At 42.3% G+C, this 25,740-nt stretch overlaps 1 protein-coding gene across 1 annotated transcript in view; it reads left to right on the top strand.

The window, feature by feature from the left end:
• Window positions 1–25,740, top strand: part of LOC148521827 (vasoactive intestinal polypeptide receptor 1-like) — a 233,734-nt gene that overhangs the window by 48,333 nt on the left and 159,661 nt on the right. The window contains exon 3 of the mRNA XM_088474760.1: window positions 17,522–17,629. Coding sequence (XP_088330886.1) covers window positions 17,522–17,629 — 108 coding nt within the window. The remainder of the gene's footprint in view (window positions 1–17,521; window positions 17,630–25,740) is intronic.

The raw sequence follows: 25,740 nt of genomic DNA on the forward strand, positions 1-25,740 counted from the left end.
GTCGCAGCATCCCTGTTTGTGAAAAGAGTGCAGGTCTCATCGGCCGTGCGGATTGGACAAGCGCAGGCCCTGCTAAATGGCAGGGCAAAATACATAATTGACTGCGTCGGAATGAAAATCTACAGCGTACCTACAGGCAGTAGAGTGTTTAATCTAGAAAATCTTTTTTTAAGTCAAGTGCCGAAAATGGTCATAGTCGGGTTTGTGGACAACGAAGCATTTTCAAGAGCCCTTGATCGGAACCCCCTTTGTGTTCAACATAAAAATGTGAGCTTTGCATCCCTTTTTCTGGATGGAACGTCGCACCTGGCAAAACCATTTCAACCAGGCTTTGAACACAGTAATGCTGTAAGAGTATATGTTGCTCATACAGATCACAAATAAGCAGAAATCTGACGCCGGAATACTAATTGACCGTGAAGAGTACCTTAATGGCTACATGCTATTTGCTTTTGATCTGTCGCCGGAGCAGGAGTGCGGAGAACACCTTTCCCTGATAAGAACGGGCAATCTATGCGCTGAATTCCGCTTTGCAGAAGCGCTGGATTGGACAATCAAATTTACGCTCTATTTAATAATATAATTGAGATTAATCAAGTGCTGTATGATTACCTATAAGTAAAATAAACTATTTTAATATTTAATATTTTACTGAATCTTTTAACAATTATTATTACTTGATTAAAAAAAAGAAAAAAAAAAAGAAAGAAAATGAACACGCTACAGATAATTTGCATTCTGTACGCAGAACCAAGCACATTATTTTAAAGGAACCAACACGTGTGATATGTTGCCTACCAATAAACTGATGCATTACCCCTGCGTGTTTGTAATCAATACGCATAGTAGCGGACAGCCCGGCGAACACTGGTTGGCCGTTTATTTTAATGAAGCAGGGATTTGTTATTTCTTTGATTCTTAAGGACTTGCACCAGACAGCGTAATTTTCCCAAAGAATATCATAAAGTTTTTACATTTTAATTAAAAAATAATTTATCAAGAAAACCGCCGGTTACAAGGTTTTTCAAGCGCTGTATGCAGACAATATTGTATTTACTTTATATTTTTGATGTGTAAGAACTACAAATATGAGGAAATTCTGTCCCGATTTAGTATTCATACAAAATGTAAAGACCGTTTAGTTGCAATGTTTGTAAGGCGTCTGCCGAAAAGGCATTGTTTGAGATGTTATATGGATAAATGTATACAGAATTGTGTAACTTGTAATCATCCCTGTGTTTGAAACATTTTATGTACAATGTTTCATAACTATAATAAACAATGGTTTTAAACTTTATGTTGTTGTGTGGTAGTGAGCTTTTTCTAAAAACACAGATTAGAAACAAAGAACAAAACAGACCATTCTAAATCATAAACATAAACATATTTTATTGTAACATAAAAAGTTTATTTACAGATACATCATCATTACAATATTTTAACAATTGTAAACAGAACGATGTTTGAAGCATTTTATGTACAATGTTTCAAAGCTATAATAAAGAAACATTTTTAAACTTTATTACAATACCAACGCTTAAAAATAATATACAATAGAAATAGATTATAGCCTCAACCACGGGGAATCCTGTAACAATCCTACAGATCTTTTCCTAGGCATTAAGTAACCGTGAGTCGTTGTTAACACAGGAGTACTTAAAAGATTTAAGCATTTAAGCGATTGTAGCGACGGTGGAGTTGATAAATAGCCATCACCATCGGTATATGTTTCTGCTTTTAAACGGTCTAGGTACATTATATTTGATGCACTGCTGACTACTGTGGACGGTATATTTAATTAAGCCATAGCTTGCATAATCTCAGCCCACCCATTCGGCATTTTACGGCTCGATGTGCTATGGCTTTTCGGGATAAAATAGGATTTCTTTGCATCGGTGTCGCCTTTACTAATGCTTTTAAAAACACCCAATTATGACATAAAACGTGCCAACATGCTCGCTGTTGGTGGTGCTATGGCGAATGACTAAAAGTTGTAGAATTACCGCCTTTTTAGAAGTATGCTTTTTAAGGACATATACGCTACTGGTGTATCTGGCGGCAATAAACTGCTTCGTAAACGGTACTCATCAAGCGTGTTGTTTCTTAAATCAACCAGTAAATACCCATAAGGAATGCTGGTTGCGTCTTCAAAAGACTCTAAAAAGAACCTTGATTTACTGGGATACATCTGCCTAGCCAGCGTCGTCACTTGCAATTTATTCCTAGGGTTTTTGAAAAGGACCATAGATTTTGTATTTAAATGTATAGTTCTGCTCTTTTTACCCTGACAAAACACATTTTGCACAAGGTACATGATACTGAGATTTCTATGGTGTACATACTTTGTTAAAACCTTCTCAATCTCCAAATTATTACTAGTTGATTCCATCAGATCATCAACACAGCTATATTAACCCTATCGGGGGGAAAAACTTGGTTGTTCAGGTAGGCCTTATATAAAACGCATACCAGAATAATCATGCAGCAGATGATCATACATAGATTGCCAGCAAGCGTAAAACCAAACAATATTATCGGGAATGTGCGAGAGGTGTGTAGCGGAATTTTGCAGCAGCATTTTTACAAAATAACTTTTCCCCGAATTGGAGAGGCCTGCTAAAATACATGAAAAGGGATGTTGCAGCCTGATATCCATCTTAATACCCAAATTGAAGCATTGTGAAGTTATCTGTAAGCCTCCGTTTAGTGTAAATGCACTTTTGCATTTTCTGCAGTACGCTCGTTTCAATCTGCCAACACCTTTTAAAGCGCACTATACTGGGCTGGTGTATCACAATTTCTTTCTGATTGTCGGTTTCGGGGGTTTACAGGATAATCTAAGACCAGTTCTTTCAGGCTGTCAAAGTTGACATGTTGCGCATTATCAATGGTGAGTGTGATTCCTTTAACTTTTAAACTGGTCTTTCCATTATTTAATCGATATCCGTATGACTTGGGTCCTGCTGAGACAAACTCTGTTATATGCGCACCCGCTGGGATTTCGCTAGTCAGTTTGCCTAGATAATCACCTAATGGCGGATTCCAATCACCGGGCCTGCTGCCAAAAATTACAGAGTCTGTATCATGGTAAAGACAATGTTCTTACAATCTATCCAGTAGATTGTACAGCTCAATATGGACCCTAAGGTTGAGTCTCATCAACCACAAGCCCCAGGGAGCTTCCTGCTCTGATCGAGCAGGAAGCTTCACTCTGACATCATTGCTGATGTCAGTGGGGCTGCCCTCAAATGGCAAGCATTCCGTCGGGAATGCCTCCGTTTGTGAAACCACGCCCCCTGCCCACCTCCCAAATGGGGCGAGCTGTCACTCACCATTGACAGCTCACCCCCTTTGTTGCGAGACCCATCGCTAGCCGGGTCTCGTGCATGCACACGTCGGAGCTGGCTCCGACATTTGCATGCCCAGTGGGGAAACATTGACCCGATTGCGAGCACTCAGTGCACAAATTTACCCCAAAGGCTATTCAAAAAGAGATTCGACAGCTGTCTCTTGGAAGAATTGATATGAATATTATCTGGCCGTAAAGACACCCCTTCATTTTTCTGATAGGCTTCTATATACGCTTGGCGTTTCTCAGAGTCTGTACACCATTCGGGGTAACCAGACACCTCTTGTGTCCCTGAGATGTAATTTAATGTACCCCAAAAACAAATTGTTGGATTGTGTATCAAAATGCCACACCTCATAGGTTTTAGACACTTTGTAACCCTTGTCAACGGCTAAATTTAACTCTACGGTGCAACACGTGCCGCTGAGGGCGCATTCCTCATCATCATGTTTGCAAGGCTCTGTCTGTCCAGACTTAGTGCATGTGCAACATAAAGGAAACATAAGTTTACCGAGCATTTTCACCGGTAGAACCGGAAAGAAAAGCCCAGGTGGTGTGTACACTTTTACTTTAGCGATACCAAAATATGTTGTGATATTATCAAAATCTATATACAAGATCCTGGGATGTTCTACAGGATATGATTTGGTTTTGTTCACAAATGGGTACAGACTGGTAAAATCATAGTAGTGTATGCGCTCGTCCTGTTGTGTTTTGTGATACAGCTTTATGGAATTTGTATGGCCACCATAAAGCGCCACTCGCGGGTCCAAGGGTTCGGGTTAATCTTTTCCCTTAAGAAACTCCTGTAGACACGCATCATCCTGTAACTTTTTTTTGCACTTGCACTCCCAAATAACATGCACATGAAATCCGCAGTGTGTAAGAAAGTTAATTCTCACCTGCGACTTGTGACTCAATTGACCGTAGGTTGTTTGAGTCACTTTGTTTCAATCATCGGGGGTGTAACAAGCGCTACAATCGTGATAAAACAACCTTGGAACTCAAATGCCGTTTGTACACTATCGATAATGGCGTAACCTTCCAGGTAGTAGCTATCGACTTTTTTCTCACCTCCTTGTAATGCGTGTCTTATGTCTACACCCTCTGTATGCGCTATGTACATTAGCCACTGTATGGCCGATGTTGAGTAAAGCTTCTGAGTCTTGTGATAGTTATGATCCAGTACAAGGGCCAACGTGTTTTCCTTTAAAAATCTACATCGGAACATGGCCATGCAAAACAACGTGTCTCTTAACAATGACCGGCCCCCTTTTCTTATATACAACAACATCCTGTTTGGTTATTGATATAATGGCATCTTGGAACATCTTACAAGCCCTCTGTAATATTACCACATCCTCCTTGCAATAGCGTTTAAGTTCCTAATGGCAGTTAAATGACTTATGCTTGTATTTCTCATATCACTCTTTGAATTCAACCATCTCTGATTCCATCATAATGCTGATTATCCGGCATGACTCCTATATAATTTTGGTTAGCAGCGGTGTTAAAAAAAATGCAGGAAATGACCTTTTGAGCCCTCATATCTCATTGCTTTTGGTAAACGACTGAGGTGCATGGGCCAAAAATTTAAAGAGTTGATAAATCTTATCTATAAATCAATCACCATTATGCACATCAGTTTACCGCCTTGTGCCAGTACATCGTTTTAAAATTTCTCCTTAATCAGCTGGCGCATTACAAAGTACCCATCATAACGCCCGGCATTATGGGCTATGAATGTGTACCCCTCAAATTTTGGTCTCATGAATGTTTTTACAAATTTTTCGATACAAGCACTGCCCTGAAACTTGTTCATCTGCTAGTGTTAATGCATAACACTAATTTGGTATGTGGACACCCATCTCCTGCATACATTCAAAATCATAAAAAAAATATTTTTTGGTAGGTAGGTTCCACGGGTTTACTGTTTTGTATATAAAACAAATACCCTGCAAAACTGCCAATGCACACCTTGCAAACGGGACATGTCATACCCTGACACTTGTGGCAATACATTTTTTCAAGACACTGTGTTTTGGAAGACAATGCTAGAGCCTTGTGCTCCTCTAAACAATCGGTTTACCTGCAAAACACCCTACACACAGCGCATCTTAGCACCGATCCCTGCATCAACAAATTCCTGTGAGACAGGCCTTACAAAAGAATAGACAGTCATGATTATTTCTGTGTTGGTACACTGTGTGGCAAAACATGCAGAAGAAACGGGCACCCACAAACACTTTAATATCTAATATACCGTAGTAGTGGTCATTGTGCCATAAGACAAACAGTATGTTGTCTTTGTATTGACAGTCTGTGCAAAAGTAACACCAATCCCCATTGCTGTAAAACAATATTTTAATTGTTGCTTTTAAGTGTTTTTCAAAACAAACAACATCGCTAAAGCTGATCGTTTTATCAAGGGGAAAATTCAAAGCTTTGTGAAGCTCGAGAGCCCTCTCGTGTATCACGAGGTCCGTGACATTATCTTTTTCCAGAAGTTTGCAGAGACTAGCCGCCAGACACTTATTGTTACTGCTGTTATTGAAATCATATAACAAACACCTGCGTTTCCCAATAATAAGGCTGTGTGGTATTCTCCGTAGGTGTCTGCCTGTCAGGGCACCGCCTACGCGATTCTTGAAAACAGAGATCACAAATTTCAACTCTGTATCAAATAAAATCTCAGAATTACTTTGCAGTATGTTTGTTAGCTGATTAAAAAACTGACGGCATCTAATTATCGTGTGGCTTACACTGTGAATAGATGACATTGTGCAACCCTGCTCCCTCCAACCTTAACTGCACACGGTCATTAAGGTCGACATTAACCATGTAGCTATCAAGCATGGCCTGTATTGCGTTGTGTATCGCCCTCATAGCGTCTACAAACGATGTAACCCTATCCAAATTGACAAACCAAATATGATGGTGGAATTCAGACACCCTGAAATTGGGGTGGTTTTGTTCGTATCTGTTGATGGATTCTAAAAAAACAGGGTGCACCTCCTTATTACCAGGAGTTTCCGGACCAGCAGGTACGGGTAATGCTATGACTTCAACACGGTCCATCTGTGATTGTGTCTATCTATGCGTTGCGGCGGTACGTTGTCATTCTGGTCATTAAACCTATGCACGGCTTGTCGTTCCAGTCTAAGCTGTTTCTGTTTTCTTATGTTTATTAATGCCTTTATAGCATGCTTTACTTTTAAATTCCTGTTTGTACTTTTAAATCGATGCAATTTACACATTGCAAAACTGTTCAAACCGCGCCCAGTCATAGCTAGTCATTTCTTTTTTTTACCGAATGCGTGGGACTCTAGGAAATCAGTTGTCTCCCTAACTAGACTGCTCTGTTATATTGCGGCTTCCATATAGTGTTTAATAAAATTATCAAACACATGCTGGTCGCGTTTGCAGCTGTGCATTATTTCTGTGACACATGTTAACAGCTCTTTTGACATGTGGTTTGTGTAAGTGAGCTCTCTCAAAAGCATGCCTAACAACACGTGATATTTAATTTTGTTGCTTTACTCACACAATATGTCCTCGCAGGTATGCCTCTAGTAAATTGTCGAGCAACACCCACACCTGCCGATCCTACGCCTGATGGACCGGCGACAGCATCATCCATCATGTTCTGACACGATGGATGAGGTTGTTGTCTAACTCCAATGCTTGATGGCCTGGCGACAGCTTCATCCATCGTGTTCTGATGCGATGGATGAGGTTGTTGTCTAACTCCAATGCCTGATGGCCTGGTGGATGATGGATGGATGGCCTCATCCATCGTGGCAGAATGCTGCTCAGGTGCACAACTCCAAATTATTAATGATATATATATAAATGCAATAAAATTTTGCAATCAATAGAGGTTTTTAGCATAATCATGGCCAAGCTTATGGGCCTACCCACCATATCCAGGTAACCTCTTTCGGGTTGGTCCCTAACATACTAGGGTTCAAATCCAGAGCGCAGGACCCCCCAAAAACTGCCCCAGCCAAGCCGCCCCAGGACACCAGCATAGTAAGAAAAGTGCAGTGTAAAGAGATAGTTAGGAGCAGCTGCAGCTACCTATAAAGAATGAAAATAAAAAGGTGAAGTACATATATATTAAACACACAGTGAAGGGTTAAAATGTGTTATAAAGGAAAATGTGTTATAATGCAGTGCCCTTAGACAAATCAGACAATGCAATCCAGGGGGACCCACGCCCCAAAAATGAACCAAAGTTGCACTACAGTATATAACTTGTAGGACTTATCTAGAATTGTGCCTAATACAGTGTGCATATACATTACAAGACTCCATGCTTTTAAACCAATAAGGTAGGGTGCTAGTCCAGAATAAGGGCATCTCATTTCCTTCAGAAGTGCAGTAAAGCACATTAAATGAAGCATATGGGAAAGATTTCTGGACTGCACAACCTGACTATATATATAATGGGAGGTGCTACCTGATGAGACTAATTGCAGGCACAGAAACAGGCAAATCTCAGGTGCACAACTCCAAATTATTAATAATATATATAAATGCAATAAAATGTTGCAATCAATAGAGGTTTTTAGCATAATCATGGTAACCTCTTTCGGGTAGATCCCTAACATACTAGGGTTCAAATCCAGATCGCAGGACCCCCCAAAAACTGCCCCAGCCAAGCCGCCCCAGGGCACCAGCATAGTAAGAAAATACTAAGCAACACTAAACAAAACAAATTTGTTCATTTAGATATATGTTTTATCTTTTTGGTTTTATCTTATTTGCTTATACATTGTTTTTTCAGTCACTAGGTTATTGCATCATTTTGTTTACTGTCGCTTAGTCTTTTTTATTATGTACCACATGAAGACCATTGCAGTATATAAGTCTATATGTTATATGTTAAGTCGTATTTGATGTTTTTTGTTCAGCACTTATGTATTCACCTATTTATTTGCATTCAGGGTTATTCCCATCATTGTTGGCATCCAGTATATCTGGATGCACTGTACACATTGTTATTTCACTATGTTTATCTCAGTTCACTTCTGCTTGTATTGATGTTATACAGTACATTGTCGCTATGGTTACCTATCACACAACTCCGCCCCTTGACCTGTAGCCGACGCCGGGGGGCGTGTGTCATAATTTCCAGCGTCATAGGCCGAATGTCATCACGTACTCGGTGACAGTTCGGCCACACACTGATGACGTCACTCACCCGGCGACTGGCTAGATGGGCACGGACAGCACTTCACCACAGCCGCACAGTCCTATAAAGGTTTGTACTTTGTATTCACTGTGCGTTCTTGATAAAAGTCTTCACTGACTGAAACGTCGAACATTACACACCGCTTGTGTATCTGAGGCTTTCTTTATCCAGTCCTGTGAGTGCCGCTGTTTTCTCAAGGTCTATATATATATATATATATATATATATATATATATTATCAAACATCAGAGGCATAGTGGCTAAGACGGTAGAACAATTTAAACACACGACATAAGGATAACTATGCAAAGAGCTGATGATCGCATAGTGTTGCGGTCATGAAATGGTAAAAAAAAAGGAGCGACACCAAGCGGATATTATCAGTTGCCAAATTCTATGTTTCTATGTTTAAATTAACCTCCTATACATAATAAAACATAATTTTATAAACAAAATCAAACATACATACATATATATATATATATATATATATATATATGTATATATATATATTTAATAATAATAATAATAATAACACATTTAAACACAGGAAATATTTGTATATAATAATAATGCACTAGAACATGAAGATACACGCTGTAACTTATAAATCGCACATCCGTAACAATCCACAAAAGACAAATCAGCTACTAAATCACGCATTATAAACAACTCCAACATATACATATACATATATATAACACATCTAAAAACAGATAATATATATATATATATAAACTGTATATAAAATAACATATTTAAAAAAAAAGGCAATAACTGTAATACTTAAGTATTCCTGTATCAGAATTTCCTGTTTCAAAGTTTTCAATGGTGTGTTGGGATGAATGCATATCCCCCTCCTAAAGCTGAAATGTTAATGATGCATGCGAAGCTCACCCCCTGTGGGTGGAGCTATAGGGGATTTTACTATTAGCAGTTAAAAAATATATCTAATTTATAAAAATTATAATATTTATTCTCTGGATGATGTTATAAAATATATTTTTATGGAATTATACCAGTCAAAGAATTGTCTGCATTCCGAATCAAAACATTCGATCTTTATATAAGTGCAAATTAAGTTTTTTATATGATACATATATCTCTATATATATATATACTGTATATATATATATATATGTATATATATATATATATATATATATATATATATATATATATATATATATATATATATTTATATACAGGCACAATGCATTTATCATTTTCTTTCTAATTTACACAAAATGGTTTCATAATAAACAACTGTACATGTCCCGTTATTAATCATTTATAGATTAGGCAATCATCTTGATATTTTTATTATCATCATTATATTTTTATAAGCACAACTTAAGTTTTGTCTTGCTTTTTTAAGTTTAAATGTTTTGGTTTCATGATATATACATAATATAATTTTTCATTTTACAAGCACATGCACTAAACAATCATATATTAGGTTGTGAGACTATAAAAGTTTTGCTTTGCATTATAAAAAAAAATAAAAAAATTATATAGGTTTCTCTATATAACATGCCTGATCATATACAGATGTAATTTTATAAAGACCATCTGCTATTTATAATAAAAATAATTGCTACACATTGTTAAATAAAATGAAGAAGTATTTAATAGCTTTTCTAAATGAATAATATCTATTGGGATTTTTTCATTTTTAAATGAATATTCCAAAGCAATCTCACTATTCTCACAGTTTGTAATTGCTTTTTTCGGTTACGCAGGATCTTTTGTTCTCAGACATTGCAGACTGCTAGAAGTAAAATCATAACATAGAGCCTGTAAGATTATTTTATAATTCGACCCAAAGCCTGTCTAACAATGCATTATTTCAATTTAAGCAGACCTGAGGCATTTCATATCTTACTGCTGGTGATCTGTCTAAGGTTCTTACTTTTACAGCTATTTCACCTGAATCAAATAAACAATATTCATTATACACAGGAGGTTTTTTCAATGTCTGTTTAACAGCGGCTTCTAACCACTTTTATATAACATTTTTATATAAAACCGATATAAAGCTAATATTTGATATTAAACACTATCAAAAGGGGAGGAACACTGGGAGTGTCAGGGGGAGGTGTTAGGGGTGTGGTTTGGGGCATGGTCCCTGTCAAAATGAGTTTGATGAAGACTCTATGCAGGGTCGAAACTAGGATTTTTGTCACCTGGGGCAAGACAGTGATTTGGTGCCCCCCCTGGTAATTCCAACAAAGTAATAACCCCTGCAGCAGTGCCCCTATAGTAAAGCCCCCTTAAGTAGTGCACCTATAGTAATGCACCCTGATGCAATGCCCCTGTAGTAATGGCCCTATAGCAGTGCCCATATAGTAATGCCTCTGTAGCATTATCTATATGGTAATGCCCCTGTAGTAGTGCCCATATAGTAATGCCCCCATAGTAATGCCCCTGTAGTAGTGCCCATATAGTAATGCCCCCATAGTAATACCACTGTAGTAGTGCCCCCATAGTAATGCCCCTGTAGTAGTGCCCATATAGTAATGCCCCTGTAGTAGTGCCCATATAGTAATGCCCCTGTAGTAGTGCCCATACAGTAATGCCCCATAGTAATGCCCTCTCTTTCCAGCAGCAACTATATATAGTGACTAAATAACCAAATATGTATTTTATGCACAGCACCCCCTCCCCTCATCCCTTATATAAATGTTATACCCATCACCCACTCCCCTCACCCTTTACATATTGTATGCATATCATTCCCTCTCCTCACCCCTATATATTTTATGCCCATCATTCCCTCCCCTCCCCTTTTATATATTTTATGCCCATCACCCCCTCCCCTCACCCCTATATATGTTATGCCCATTGCTCCCTCCCCTCACCTATATATGCTATGCCCATCACCCCCTCCCCTCCCCCTTGTATATTTATGCCCATTGCTCCCTCCCCTCACCCCTATATATGTTATGCCCATCACCCCATTTTTGGTCAGTATAGGTTTATATCATGCTTGATGAAACCTAAGTATGGTTTTCTAAAAGCCTGCCTATGTACAGACATGCTACTATAGATACTTGTAGCAGTCTATAAATTCTGGGACCTAATCATGTGGGAAATATATGTGTCATGCGCTTAAAATGGCTTTTTGGAAGTCTGCCCTGGATCTGATGATTTCTTACCTCAAACAGGAGACTTTCCCCACTGCTGTAATGATAGCAAGCTTATTAGCCATGTGTTTGCCTAGTCTGACTATGTTGATCATGCCACAATGCCTCAAGGGATATGTAGTATCTCTTTTACTGCTCAGAGTCTACTACAACTCCAATGCCTCTCCTCCTCCTCTGGCCGGCCGGGTGCCTCACACTGACAGATGACTGAGCTGAGTGCATGCTTGTATGTGGCTGCTGTGGCCAAGTCCCGACTGGTCCCTACAGCTCCTTCTGTGCCCAGCCTCTACTCTGCCCACCTCAGAGAGCTGCACTGCTCCAGATCCTGTTGACTCCCTGCAGAATCAGTAGGTGGGTGGGACTGAGTCTGTGTGTTACGGGAAATGATCGCCTGATGGCCCCTCCTCCTGGATCCACCACTGCCTGGTGCACGCTGGTAATAAAATCTCACCGGGCATCCAGCTTGGAGCCCCCCTGCGGTGCCGGGCTGGAGGATGCTGGCAGCTGATGCAGCGACGCACCCAGTGCATGTGCACCTCCAGCCCCCCTAGTTGCGGCCCTGTAATATGGGACATATTTATTAATTATAATGTTTTAGGCTCAATAATTATAATTTCTTATTGCTGCTTATCACTGCAATAAGAAATTAAGCACACAGGGACAAGGACTCTGATAGGAGCCCATCTCTGCGATGTGTAAAAGTTATTCTTAAAGCAAGGGGTGGATTCAGGGGCAGGCAATTAGTGCATTTTCCCTACCCCACCCCACCCCCGTTACACTTCTCACTTGTCCATTATAGCTGGCTGCTGTATAGCAGTGCAGCAGCAGTCATCTCTTTCTCCCTGCGTGATGTGCCGCTGTGGCTGTGCTGCTATACAGTGGGCAGTAGAAGTGGACAGGTAAGAAATGTTACCGGGGGGGTCGAAATAATCACCTCCCCCATGGATCCTCCCCGGCCGTATGCGATCATTTTACTACCTCCTGGTTCTGGGGCCGGCCATGCTATTGCTCATGCGTGGTCATCAGACCATGTATGTGTGAGCAGGGGTGCCGAGAGGGGGGGGTTGGGTACAAATTACCCGGGCCCAGGTTTCCTGAGGGGCCCGGCGGGGGCCCGTCCCCGACACTGTCCCCCCTCCCTCACAGCAGCCCAGCACACAGCGTGCGCTGAGCTGTAGTGGGAGACTGCTCGTGGCTGCTGAGCAGCAGACACAGCAGTCTCCTATGCCTGTGGAGGGGAGCGATCACACTGATCGCACCCCCCCTGGCTTTGCACCGGGCTGAGGCATGTGAGCAGCCATTGTGTGTGAGCAGCCATTGCCTGGAAGGGATCCTATGCAGGGACATGCAGTCAGTGTAGGCAGGCGAGGCAGAGCCTCCCCTGTCATACCCCTGAGTTTTGATATAAAAATTATTAGAATAATACAAAGAAGATTTTTATAACTTTTAAACAACTTCTTTGTTTATTGTAATCATTTTTATAGTTAACACTCACCAGCTTTGTGGAGCTCCCTGGGACTGCAGGGAGATGAGAGATGAGCTGCAACAGCTCGGCCTCGCTTTTGTGTAGTCAGACACTGCTTGCAGAGCTGGGGGCAGGGACACACCGCGGACAATAAGCTGCACAGAAAGACAGCTAATAGAAGCATGCTTCTGAGTATGGGGGTCGTGCCTTGAGCGCTGATGGACACCTAGAATATGTCATGTGACCAGAAAGTGCCCTGCAGTGTTTTTTGAGATTGGAGCTGTGGGCCTGATTCAGACCCTCTCATGAGCGCTGAGCGGGTCAGACCCTCTCGTGAGCGGGTCGATGGTGGCCCAGTGCACATGTGCACGACGGAGCCAGCTCCGTCGTGCGCATGCGTGAGACACGGATAGCGACAGGCAAACAGTCGCTCCGGGTCTCGTACCAAAGGGGGCGTGCTGTCGATGTTGAGTGACAGCACGCTCCCTTTGGTGGGTGTGCCGGGTGCGTGACTGCCCAGACGGAGGTGTTCCCATGGGAACGCCTCCGTCTGGCCACTCGCTATAGCTGTGGGTGTTCACCATCTTCCTGGCCGCTCGCTGTAGCTGTGGGTGGTCACCCACAGCTATACGAGCGGCCAGGAGGCCGCTCTAAAAATCAAGAAGGATGGCCCTGATTCAGAGTGAGCACTCTATCAGAGTGTCTGGCTCTGAATCAGGGCCTGAGTTAGCAGCAGCAAGAGAAGACACAGTGATGCAGGTAGGAGAATCAATGGACACTGAAACTTAATTGTAATAAGGAGAGAGTTACAGTAAGGGGTGAGACAGGCTCCTAGCATTCAGATCCATTTCCATGTATGCCTCCCCAGCCATTGACCTCACCGCAGACACTCCGACACTCCCTCTCCTGGGAAATTTTGCAATCCATAGCCCATAGGCTACAATGGTTAATTCCAAAGTTGGGGTTAGCTCCTGGAGCAAGCTTCAGAATGCTGTACATTCCAGAGTTTAGTGAATTCCAGATTATAGTTGCCCCCATAGTGTCTGGGGAGAGGGTCACAGACTCCTTTTGCAATTGAAAATGGGTGATTGCAGCAGACATATCCAACATCTAGTACGGTTCCCGTATATACATCTGGATGGTCCATAATATTTGTCAGAATTCCCGTAAAAACAGTTTTTTTCAGGTGGGAATATTCTGCAAATGTTTTTTGATAAACAGGCCCCTATATCCTAACGATTTGCAGCGAATGCTGTAATGGTGTTTCCAATACTTTCACTCAACAGGACCTGTGTAAAAGTATTGTTCAGTGGGAACAACATAAAAGAAACTCCTCTCCCTCTTGCCCGTCCCAATAAATTATCAGTAATTGCTTTAATTACAATATGGTGGAGGTGGCGGTGTGGACAATTTGATTAAACTAAGTGTTTGGTTTTTTTTTGTAATCGTTTACATTTTTTGCTTTTTGCAGGACTATTTTTCTGAAAAAATGGGTTAAGGAACTGTGGGTGGAGCTTCTGGGTGTAGAGGTTCAGGAACTGGGGATGGAGCTATAGAAAATCAAATATATATATATATATATATATATGTTCGGATCTCAAAAGTGGCACCATATTGGCTATCCGGCTGTCACGTGTTTTGGATAGCCAATAAGAGAAATCCGAATTAATCTGAACTTGTGATAATGTGGCGATAAGAACCGAATAAAACCGAACCCGCACATAATATAAATACATTTATATAGTATTTAGAAAAGAAGACACTCGTGCACGCATCCTGCCGATGTTTGCATTCTGCGCATGGGTACGCATCGAAGTGCATGTGCGCTAACAAGTCCATGCAATCGGGAAGTGTTCGCTCGCTGCACATAGCCACCTCGCTAGAATGAGTGACAGGAGAAGCCATTTGTGGGTGGTGACAGGGGATGGTCGATGGAAATGGGGGAGTGGTGGTGCGAACGCAGGCGTGCCTGAGCATCTTAACGCCGTTTCAGAGGCATGCATAATTAAGGCGCAGCATTAAAGTACACATCACATGGTTGTTTTTCACACTAAAGCACTCGCAGTGCTTGTGGTAGGGTATGGTCAACCAAAAGTGTTGCGTTCGCTTCCGATGGTACTTGATGTTACCGATGGTTGCATACACATCCTGGAGATGATGTGCATAAGTGGGCGTCTTAAGACAGGCTGTTGGGGGTCTGCATACATACAGCGATCGCACTCCAGGACATAGTGTGCGTGTTAATGTCATGCCATGTGATAGCGGATTTGCATACTTGTGCTGCGTGTGAACGCATCTAGCGAGCGGGTCTGAATTGAGCCCTGAGTTCCTGCTTGTTCCTGCAGAAAAATAGCACTGTCTATTTTATCTAAATGGTTATCCCCTCATTTTCCTATAATCAGGGGTGTACCAAGGGTGGTTCCAGTGGAGCATGAGCTCTGGGTGACAAAATGGACAGAGAGTGCCATCCAGAGTTCCGGAATTAATAGGGCACTGCACAGTATGACAACCGCCTGTTAGTTTGTTTGCTCTATATCTTAAATAAGTTATAGATCTGAGATACATTTCTACATTTCATGCTCCCTCAAGCTGCCCAGATTGTCTCCCCTTCAGCCGTCCCTCCTCTGTGATCATCTTGTCACCTCCCCTTTCCTGTCAGATTGATTGCATTCACTTTTTGCCTCTTTAATTCCCTCCCCCTCTACCCCGTTATCAGCTCTTCACCCCTGTCCACTCCTTTCTTATTGGCTTCTGTCACCACCCCTCTCTGATTGACTTTGTCCCTCACCTCTCCATTCTTATTGGCTTCTGTCACCACCCCTCTCCTCTCCTTATTGGCTTCTGTGACCACCCCTCTCCTTTTCTTTTTGGCTACTGTGACCACCCCTCTCCTCTCCTTTGCTTATTGGCTTCTGTCACCACCCCTCTCCTCTCCTTTTCTTATTGGCTTTTTTCACTGGCCCTCTCTGTTTGGCTTTGCCCCTCTCCTCTCATTTTTTTATTGGCTTCTGTCACTGGTCCTCTCTGATTGACTTTGCACTTATCCTCTCCTTTTCTTATTGGCTTCAGTCACTGGCCCTCTCTGATTGGCTTTTCCCTTCCCCTCTCTTTTCAGATTGGCCTCTTATACCTCCCCTCTCTTATCAGCACTTTCCTCTCCCCTCTCCTCTTTGATCCCCTCCCTCCTTCTTTCTTCATTCATTCATTCATTCATTCATTCATTCATTGTGCTTCAATGGACTTAATAGTTACACATCTGAGGTAAAATCCTAAACTTCAATTCAAAGTAATGAGATATTCCCAGGAATGACCACACAGTGTTATATGAAAGGTCTTTTAAAAAATATTAGGAGACCTGAAATAATCATAATGGTGGAAGACAGAACATGATTAGTAGTACTCACATTAATATAGGTGCAATGTAAATTTGCAAAGTGGGAGCATAGCTAAGGAGGGTTATCACTCCAGTGATAGCTGCTCAGGGCTGTAATTGCAGTAATAAGCTGTGCACCCTGTGGAATGTCACTGTAGCACATGCATTCTGTCAGTTTATGTTAAATGATCAGAAAATAATACAATCTCCTCTTATACTAATAACAATGATTCAAAGGAGATAAAAGTCAGATCCTAGGTGCTATACATAAATAAAGCAGTGCCAAAGGAGCTTCTCCTTAATGTCAGATCACCGAAGCATTCTATTCCCCCAATGGGGCCTCCATACCCCAGTGTGATACTGTCACTGTTTGCTGCTTTTTTCTTCACTTCAGTATTCCCCCGCAGCCTGGCCATACCCCACTGGCACAGTTCAGTACAGGGTGGGGGGGCGCTATGACATGCACTTTCTCCTGGCGTCATGGTTTCACGCTACTCCTCTGCCTATAATTGTCTATCTTTAGCATCCGGACATCGGTGGCATTGCAGATTAATAAGAGGCCCAGCTGTGTTAGTGTCTCCAACCAACTTTCTTTCCTGCTTGACACTGAAATTGACTTGGGTGGAACTTACTACTTATCTCTACTCTTCACTAGATTTTTTTGCAGAGATATATATTTCTTTGTAAATTATCCCTGTGATAAGTGGTAAAGATCATCTCTGAGTTGCAGAATGCCATAGCAATTCAATCCAACAATTTAGTAAGAGAAATACCTAAAGCACCTAGATTTTCTATTTAATGTATAAGTAACCTGCAGACTCATTGAAACATGAATATAATGTGTTTTGTAATAAATGGGAGTTTATATAATAACCTATTGATTTTTAGCAAAATTATATGCCATAGTGAGAATATATAAAAAGTATTAATAACATGGATTCCTATATATTTTGATGGATCATTTAACTCTATCTTCTCTTTGATATCACAGGATGTCTGACTGATTGGGATGGTGTTAATTGTTGGTTTGCAGCTCCATTAGGACAGATAGTGACCTTGTACTGTCCAGAAAGCCTTCAGGTGTTTCTTCACACAAAAGGTAGGTTATACTACTTTCACACTGCATTCCTGGGTCGCACCCTGGATTTTGAACAAGGGTCCATCCTGGGTGCAACCCAGCTGAGAGCCCTTTCAGACTGGCAGCCCGACCTGGCTTATTGCGGGTTGATGATGTCACGATGTCACGTGTCGAGCTGGCGCTTGGAGATGAGATCATCTCCAAATGTCGGTAGATAAGAACCACGTGGCCAATCTAGTCTGCCCCTTTTCATTTATCCTTTTGGCAACTTCAACCTTATTTGCTCCTTAGGTCTCTCTTAAGGATATTCTTATGCCTATGCCAAGCGTGGTTAAATTGTTCTACCATCTTAGTTTCAACCACCTCTGATGGGAGGCTATTCCACTTATCCACTACCCTTTCTGTGAAATAATTTTCGCTCAAATTTCCACTGAGCCTACCTCCCTCTCAGTGCATGTCCTCGTGTTCTTGTACATCTCTTCTTTTGAAGAATTCTTCCTTCCTGTACCTTATTAAAACCTTTAATGTATTTGATAGTTTCTATCATGTCTCCTCTTTCCCTTCTCTGTTCCAAACTATACATATTAAGATCTTTTAGTCTTTCTGGGTAAGTTCTGTGCTGTAGGCCATGCACCATTTTAGTTGCCCTTTTTTGTACTGTCTCTAAAGTATCTATATATTCTTCTGGAGATATGGCCTCCAGAACTGAACACAGTATTCTAGATGAGGTCGTACCAAAGACCTATACAGTGGCATTCTCACTTCTTTTTTCCTGCTACTGATTCATCTCCTTATGCAACCAAGCATCTGACTTGCCTTCCTCAATGCTTTGGTGCATTGCTTGCCTGCATTCAAGTCATCTGAAATGGTGACTCCTAAATCCCTTTCCTCCTCTGCATTTTCCATTATAGTGTCCTTGATACTGTATTTAGCCTTTAGGTTATTGAGATCCAAGTGCATGATTTTGCATGTTTTGACATTAAACTGTAGTTGTTATGTTCTTTCCCATTCCTCTAGTCTACCCAGATCCTCATTTGTTTTACCCCTCCTGGTGTGTCTCCCCTGTTGAATACTTTTGTGTCATCTGCAAAAAGGGATACTTTCCCTTCAATACCATTTGCAATATCATCAACATAGATATTAAATAACACTGACCCAAATACAGATCCCTGGGGTAGACCACTGGTAACCTTTCCCTCCCGTGAATACACTCCATTTACTACAACTCTCTGTTTCCTATCCTGCAACCAAGATCTTATCCATTCAACAGTCATAGTGGTAAATTTACTAAGATTCGAGTTTGGTCGATTTAGTATTCTCTGGAGAGTTTGGGCATTTTTTTCCACTTGTAAATTTCCTAATGTAAAACTCTGAAGAGAAATCTCCTTTGCTACAGGAAAATACTGGAGAGTTAGCAAACTCTCTTTACTTCACCATCAGCTAAACTCGAGTAACTTTTCACAAGTGAAGATAGAATTCGGGAATTTACCAAGATGATAGTTTATAAACTGTCATGAGAACAGACAATACTCATGTAAAAATACATGAAATCAATTCACCTGCCTGTGAGCTGCGAGTTCAGCAGAAACATACACAGATCAGTGTGATCCATGTATGTTTCTGCCTGTAAATAGTAAATTAAGGGTTCATTTGTTTTATTAAATGACGTAGGGCCCCCCAAAAAGCATAGCCAGCCCCAGGCTGCTCAGACAGTCCTGGTTACTAAAAGTAGAGTAAAAAAAATGAATAGACCCCCCCCGTATTTTAGGAACCAGCACCTGGCTGCTGAGCTAGTCCTTGTTTTAAATATACTATTTCAAACAACTAGTTCTATGTTTACTAAGAGAAATGTTTATGTATAAATGAACATACTAATTACATATTTGTTATTCCACATTTCCCCTGTATATTTCTTGTAGAACAAAAACATTATGTCTTACAAGGTTTCTACCTCTCTCTGGCCTAATAGACACTTGGTTAAGTATACAGTATTCCTACATAAATATACCTTGGGGTGTGAACTGGGTGGTAACAATACAATCATATTTAACCACTATGAATTGTGGGAGTGTCAAGGGAGTTTCATGGGAATGTTGTGGGCGTGTATCAAACTCTCTGTGCGATTCTGATGCCGACCCACAATACGACAAACAACATATCGTGCGGTCCATACCCACTGCACAATGTGGTGAATGACCACACAATATGTCATCCACCAGCTGCATCTAGTAGCATGGTGTCGTTCATCAAAGTGACAGATTGAGCATGCATGCAACTCAATCTGTCGATACGATGAACGACCCAGAAGGGTGCTCGGTCGCTCATAGTGGGTACACATTTGCCGATGTGGACTACATGTCGGCCCGATCCACCGGATTGGGTGACATATGGTCTAATGTAGGGGTGAGCGGGTTCGGATTTCTGAAATCCGAACCCCCCCGAGCCCCCCCGATCCGAGGCAGATCCGAGTCAGGTTCGACTTTTCCCGCCTGACTCGGATCTGAAATCGAGGCAAAACGTCATCATCCCGCCTTCCGGGTCTCGCGGGTTTTGGATCCTATATAAGGTACCCGTGTCGGCGCCATTTTCTCACTCGGCTGTGGACAGTGAAGATGGAGGGTGGGAGTTAGGGCTGGCTGGGCTGTGTAGTGCAGTGCAGAGTAGTGTTGTGCTGTGCTGTGCTGAGCTGTGCTGCTGTTATCCATAGGGGCTGTGTCCACTACTTCAAAGTCCATAGGGGCTGGCTGTGTTGTGCTGTGCTGCTGTTGTTAATAGGGGCTGTGTCCACTACTTCAAAGTCCATAGGGGCTGGCTGGACTGTGTTGTGCAGTCAGTTCTCCATAGGGGCTGAGTCCACTCCAAAGTCCTTTGCAGTGTCCCAGTCCTAAAGGGGTGCTGTAGTGTTGTCCAGGGGGTGCTCTGTCCATCAGGGGTGCTCCCCCCAAGTGCTAAAAAAATAATATTTTTTCTGTGTTTGTGAATTGTGTGTGCAGTAGCCGCACGTGCATCAACAAAGTAGTGCCAAGCGTGCGCCTGTGTCATAAGTAAAGGGCCGGCTGGCTTGACCATTAAAGGGTGCTGTAACTCCCAAAGTACACTCCAGTCCAAACCAAAAAAAAAAATATTTTCTGTGTTGGTGAATTGTGTGCGCAGTAGCCGCACGTGCATCAACAAAGTAGTGCCAAGCGTGCGCCTGTGTCATAAGTAAAGGGCCGGCTGGCTTGACCGTTAAAGGGTGCTGTAACCCCCAAAGTACACTCCAGTCCAAACCAAAAAAAAATTATTTTCTGTGTTTGTGAATTGTGTGCGCAGTAGCCGCATGTGCATCAACAAAGTAGTGCCAAGCATGTGCCTGTGTCATAAGTAAAGGGCCAGCTGGCTTGACCGTTAAAGGGTGCTGTAACCCCCAAAGTACACTCCAGTCCAAACCAAAAAAAAAATATTTTCTGTGTTTGTGAATTGTGTGCGCAGTAGCCGCACGTGCATCAACAAAGTAGTGCCAAGCGTGCGCCTGTGTCTTAAGTAAAGGGCCAGCTGGCTTGACCGTTAAAGGGTGCTGTAACCCCCAAAGTACACTCCAGTCCAAACCAAAAAAAAAAATATTTCCTGTGTTTGTGAATTGTGTGCGCAGTAGCCGCACGTGCATCAACAAAGTAGTGCCAAGCGTGCGCCTGTGTCATAAGTAAAGGGCTGGCTGGCTTGACCGTTAAAGGGTGCTGTAACCCCCAAAGTACACTCCAAACCAAATAAAATTTTTTTTTCTGTGTTTGTGAATTGTGTGCGCAGTAGCCACTTGTGTATCAACAAAGGAGTAGCGCCAAGCGTGCGCCTGTGTCCCATAAGTAAAGAGCCGGCTGGCTCATTTCTTAAAGGGTGGTGTAACCCACAAAGTGCACTACTCTCCAGCAAAAATAAAAAAATATTTTCTGTGTTTGTGTGCGCCTTAGCCGCACGTATATATCAATATAACATAAATGGAGGACCAAACTTTCTCCGATAAAAATAAAATAGGGAAAGATCAAAAACCACTTCCTCCTAGTGCTGTTGCTGCTGCTGGGAGTTGTTCAACATCCCAGAGAGGAAGTAGGAACACCACTACTTTTACTAAACAATTGACCCTCCAACAGTCCCTAGCGATGAGGATGAAGTACGACAGCAGTCATCCTGAAGCAAAACGTATAACTGAGGCCTTGACTGCTATGTTGGTGTTAGACGTGCGTCCGGTATCTGCCATTAGTGCAGTGGGATTTAGACAATTGATGGAGGTAGTGTGTCCCCGGTTCCAAATCCCGTCTAGATTCCACCTGCATCCTCAAAGCAGCAGCGACAAGCATGCGTCTGTCTGTTAAAGGGTGGTATAACCCTCAAAGTGCGCTCCACAAACAATAAAAATATTATTCTTTTTTTTTCTGTCATTGTGAATTGTGTGCGCAGTAGCCGCACGTGCATCAACAAAGTAGTGCCAAGCGTGCGCTTGTGTCATAAGTAAAGGGCCGGCTGGCTTGACCGTTAATGGGTGCTGTAACCCCCAAAGTACACTCCAGTCCAAACCAAAAAAATAATATTTTCTGTGTTTGTGAATTGTGTGCGCAGTAGCCGCACGTGCATCAACAAAGTAGTGCCAAGCGTGCGCCTGTGTCATAAGTAAAGGGCCAGCTTGCTTGACCGTTAAAGGGTGCTGTAACCCCCAAAGTACACTCCAGTCCAAACCAAAAAAAATATATTTTCTGTGTTTGTGAATTGTGTGCGCAGTAGCCGCATGTGCATCAACAAAGTAGTGCCAAGCGTGCGCCTGTGTCATAAGTAAAGGGCCAGCTGGCTTGACCGTTAAAGGGTGCTGTAACCCCCAAAGTACACTCCAGTCCAAACCAAAAAAAAAAATATTTTCTGTGTTTGTGAATTGTGTGCGCAGTAGCCGCACGTGCATCAACAAAGTAGTGCCAAGCGTGCACCTGTGTCATAAGTAAAGGGCCGGCTGGCTTGACCGTTAAAGGGTGCTGTAAGCCCCAAAGTACACTCCAGTCCAAACCAAAAAAAAATATATTTTCTGTGTTTGTGAATTGTGTGCGCAGCAGCCGCACGTGCATCAACAAAGTAGTGCCAAGCGTGCGCCTGTGTCATAAGTAAAGGGCCGGCTGGCTTGACCGTTAAAGGGTGCTGTAACCCCCAAAGTACACTCCAAACCAAATAACAAAATATTTTTTCTGTGTTTGTGAATTGTGTGCGCAGTAGCCACACGTGTATCAACAAAGGAGCAGCACCAAGCGTGCGCCTGTGTCCCATAAGTAAAGAGCCGGCTGGCTCATTTCTTAAAGGGTGGTGTAACCCACAAAGTGCACTACTCTCCAGCAAAAATCAAAAAATATTTTCTGTGTTTGTCTGCGCCTTAGCCGCACGTATATATCAATATAACATAAATGGAGGACCAAACTTTCTCCGATAAAAATAAAATAGGGAAAGATCAAAAACCACTTCCTCCTAGTGCTGTTGCTGCTGCTGGGAGTTGTTCATCATCCCAGAGAGGAAGGAGGAACACCACTACTTTTACTAAACAATTGACCCTCCAACAGTCCCTAGCGATGAGGATGAAGTACGACAGCAGTCATCCTGAAGCAAAACGTATAACTGAGGCCTTGACTGCTATATTGGTGTTAGACGTGCGTCCAGTATCCGCCATTAGTGCAGTGGGATTTAGACAATTGATGGAGGTAGTGTGTCCCCGGTTCCAAATCCCATCTAGATTCCACCTGCATCCTCAAAGCAGCAGCGACAAGCGTGCGTCTGTCTGTTAAAGGGTGGTGTAACCCTCAAAGTGCGCTCCACAAACATTAAAAATATTCTTCTTTTTTTTCTGTCTTTGTGAAATGTGTGGGCTGTAGCAGCTCCTGCATCCTTAAAGCAGCAGCGACAAGCGTGCGTCTGTCTGTTAAAGGGTGGTGTAACCCTCAAAGTGCGCTCCACAAACAATAAAAAAAATTCTTATTTTTTTTTCTGTCTTTGTGAAATGTATGGGCTGTAGCCACACTTGCATCCTCAATGCAGCAGCGACAAGCGTGCGTCTGTCTGTTAAAGGGTGGTGTAACCCTCAAAGTGCGCTCCACAAACAATAAAAAAATTCTTCTTTTTTTTCTGTCTTTGTGAATTGTGTGGGCTGTAGCCGCACTTGCATCCACAAAGCAGCAGCGACAAGCGTGCGTCTGTCTGTTAAAGGGTGGTGTAACCCTCAAAGTGCGCTCCACAAACAATAAAAAAATTCTTATATTTTTTCTGTCTTTGTGAATTGTGTGAGCTGTAGCCGCACTTGCATCCTCAAAGCAGCAGCGACAAGCGTGCGTCTGTCTGTTAAAGGGTGGTGTAACCCTCAAAGTGCGCTCCACAAACAATAAAAATATTATTCTTTTTTTTTCTGTCTTTGTGAAATGTGTGGGCTGTAGCCGCACCTGCATCCTTAAAGCAGCAGCAACAAGCGTGCGTCTGTCTGTTAAAGGGTGGTGTAACCCTCAAAGTGCGCTCCACAAACAATAAAAATATTTTTCTTTTTTTTTCTGTCTTTGTGAATTGTGTGGGCTGTAGCCGCACTTGCATCCTCAAAGCAGCAGTGACAAGCGTACGTCTGTCTGTTAAAGGGTGGTGTAACTCTCAAAGTGCTCCAAAAAATAAAAAACTATTTTTTTAAGTGTTTGTGACTTGTGTGCGATGTAGCCGCACGTGCATCAACACAGTAGCAGCATCAAGCGTGCGCCTGTGTCATAAGTCAAGGGCCGGTTTGGACATCTGGTCCGGACTGAAGGACGTGCCAACAATTTCTGACAAGTCTACTGTCACTGCATATGATTCTGTCCTCAAAGCAGCAGCGACAAGCGTGCGTCTGTCTGTTAAAGGGTGGTGTAACCCTCAAAGTGCGCTCCACAAACAATAAAAATATTCTTCTTTTTTTTTCTGTCTTTGTGAAATGTGTGGGCTGTAGCCGCACCTGCATCCTTAAAGCAGCAGCGACAAGCGTGCGTCTGTCTGTTAAAGGGTGGTGTAACCCTCAAAGTGCGCTCCACAAACAATAAAAATATTATTCTTTTTTTTTCTGTCTTTGTGAATTGTGTGGGCTGTAGCCGCACTTGCATCCTCAAAGCAGCAGCGACAAGCATGCATCTGTCTGTTAAAGGGTGGTGTAACCCTCAAAGTGCTCCAAAAAATAAAAAACTATTTTTTTATGTGTTTGTGACTTGTGTGTGATGTAGCCGCATGTGCGTCAACACAGTAGCAGCGTCAAGCGTGCGCCTGTGTCATAAGTCAAGGGCCGGTTTGGACATCTGCTCCGGACTGAAGGACGTGCCAACAATTTCTGACAAGTCTACTGTCACTGCATATGATACTGTCCTCAAAGCAGCAGCGACAAGCGTGCGTCTGTCTGTTAAAGGGTGGTGTAACCCTCAAAGTGCGCTCCACAAACAATAAAAAAATTCTTCTTTTTTTTCCTGTCTTTGTGAAATGTGTGGGCTGTAGCCACACCTGCATTCTTAAAGAAGCAGCGACAAGCGTGCGTCTGTCTGTTAAAAGGGTGGTGTAACCCTCAAAGTGCGCTCCACAAACAATAAAAAAATTCTTCTTTTTTTTTCTGTCTTTGTGAATTGTGTGGGCTGTAGCAGCACTTGCATCCTCAAAGCAGCAGCGACAAGCGTGCGTCTGTCTGTTAAAGGGTGGTGTAACCCTCAAAGTGCTCCAAAAAATAAAAAACTATTTTTTTATGTGTTTGTGACTTGTGTGCGATGTAGCCGCACGTGCATCAACACAGTAGCAGCGTCAAGTGTGCGCCTGTGTCATAAGTCAAGGGCCGGTTTGGACATCTGGTCCGGACTGAAGGACGTGCCAACAATTTCTGACAAGTCTACTGTCACTGCATATGATACTGTCCTCAAAGCAGCAGCGACAAGCGTGCGTCTGTCTGTTAAAGGGTGGTGTAACCCTCAAAGTGCGCTCCACAAACAATAAAAATATTCTTCTTTTTTTTCTGTCTTTGTGAAATGTGTGGGCTGTAGCAGCACCTGCATCCTTAAAGCAGCAGCGACAAGCGTGTGTCTGTCTGTTAAAGGGTGGTGTAACCCTCAAAGTGCGCTCCACAAACAATAAAAAAATTC

The sequence above is a fragment of the Taudactylus pleione genome, unplaced genomic scaffold (assembly GCF_031769625.1).
Source record: "Taudactylus pleione unplaced genomic scaffold, aTauple2 ptg000155l, whole genome shotgun sequence".
Taxonomy (NCBI): domain Eukaryota; kingdom Metazoa; phylum Chordata; class Amphibia; order Anura; family Myobatrachidae; genus Taudactylus; species Taudactylus pleione.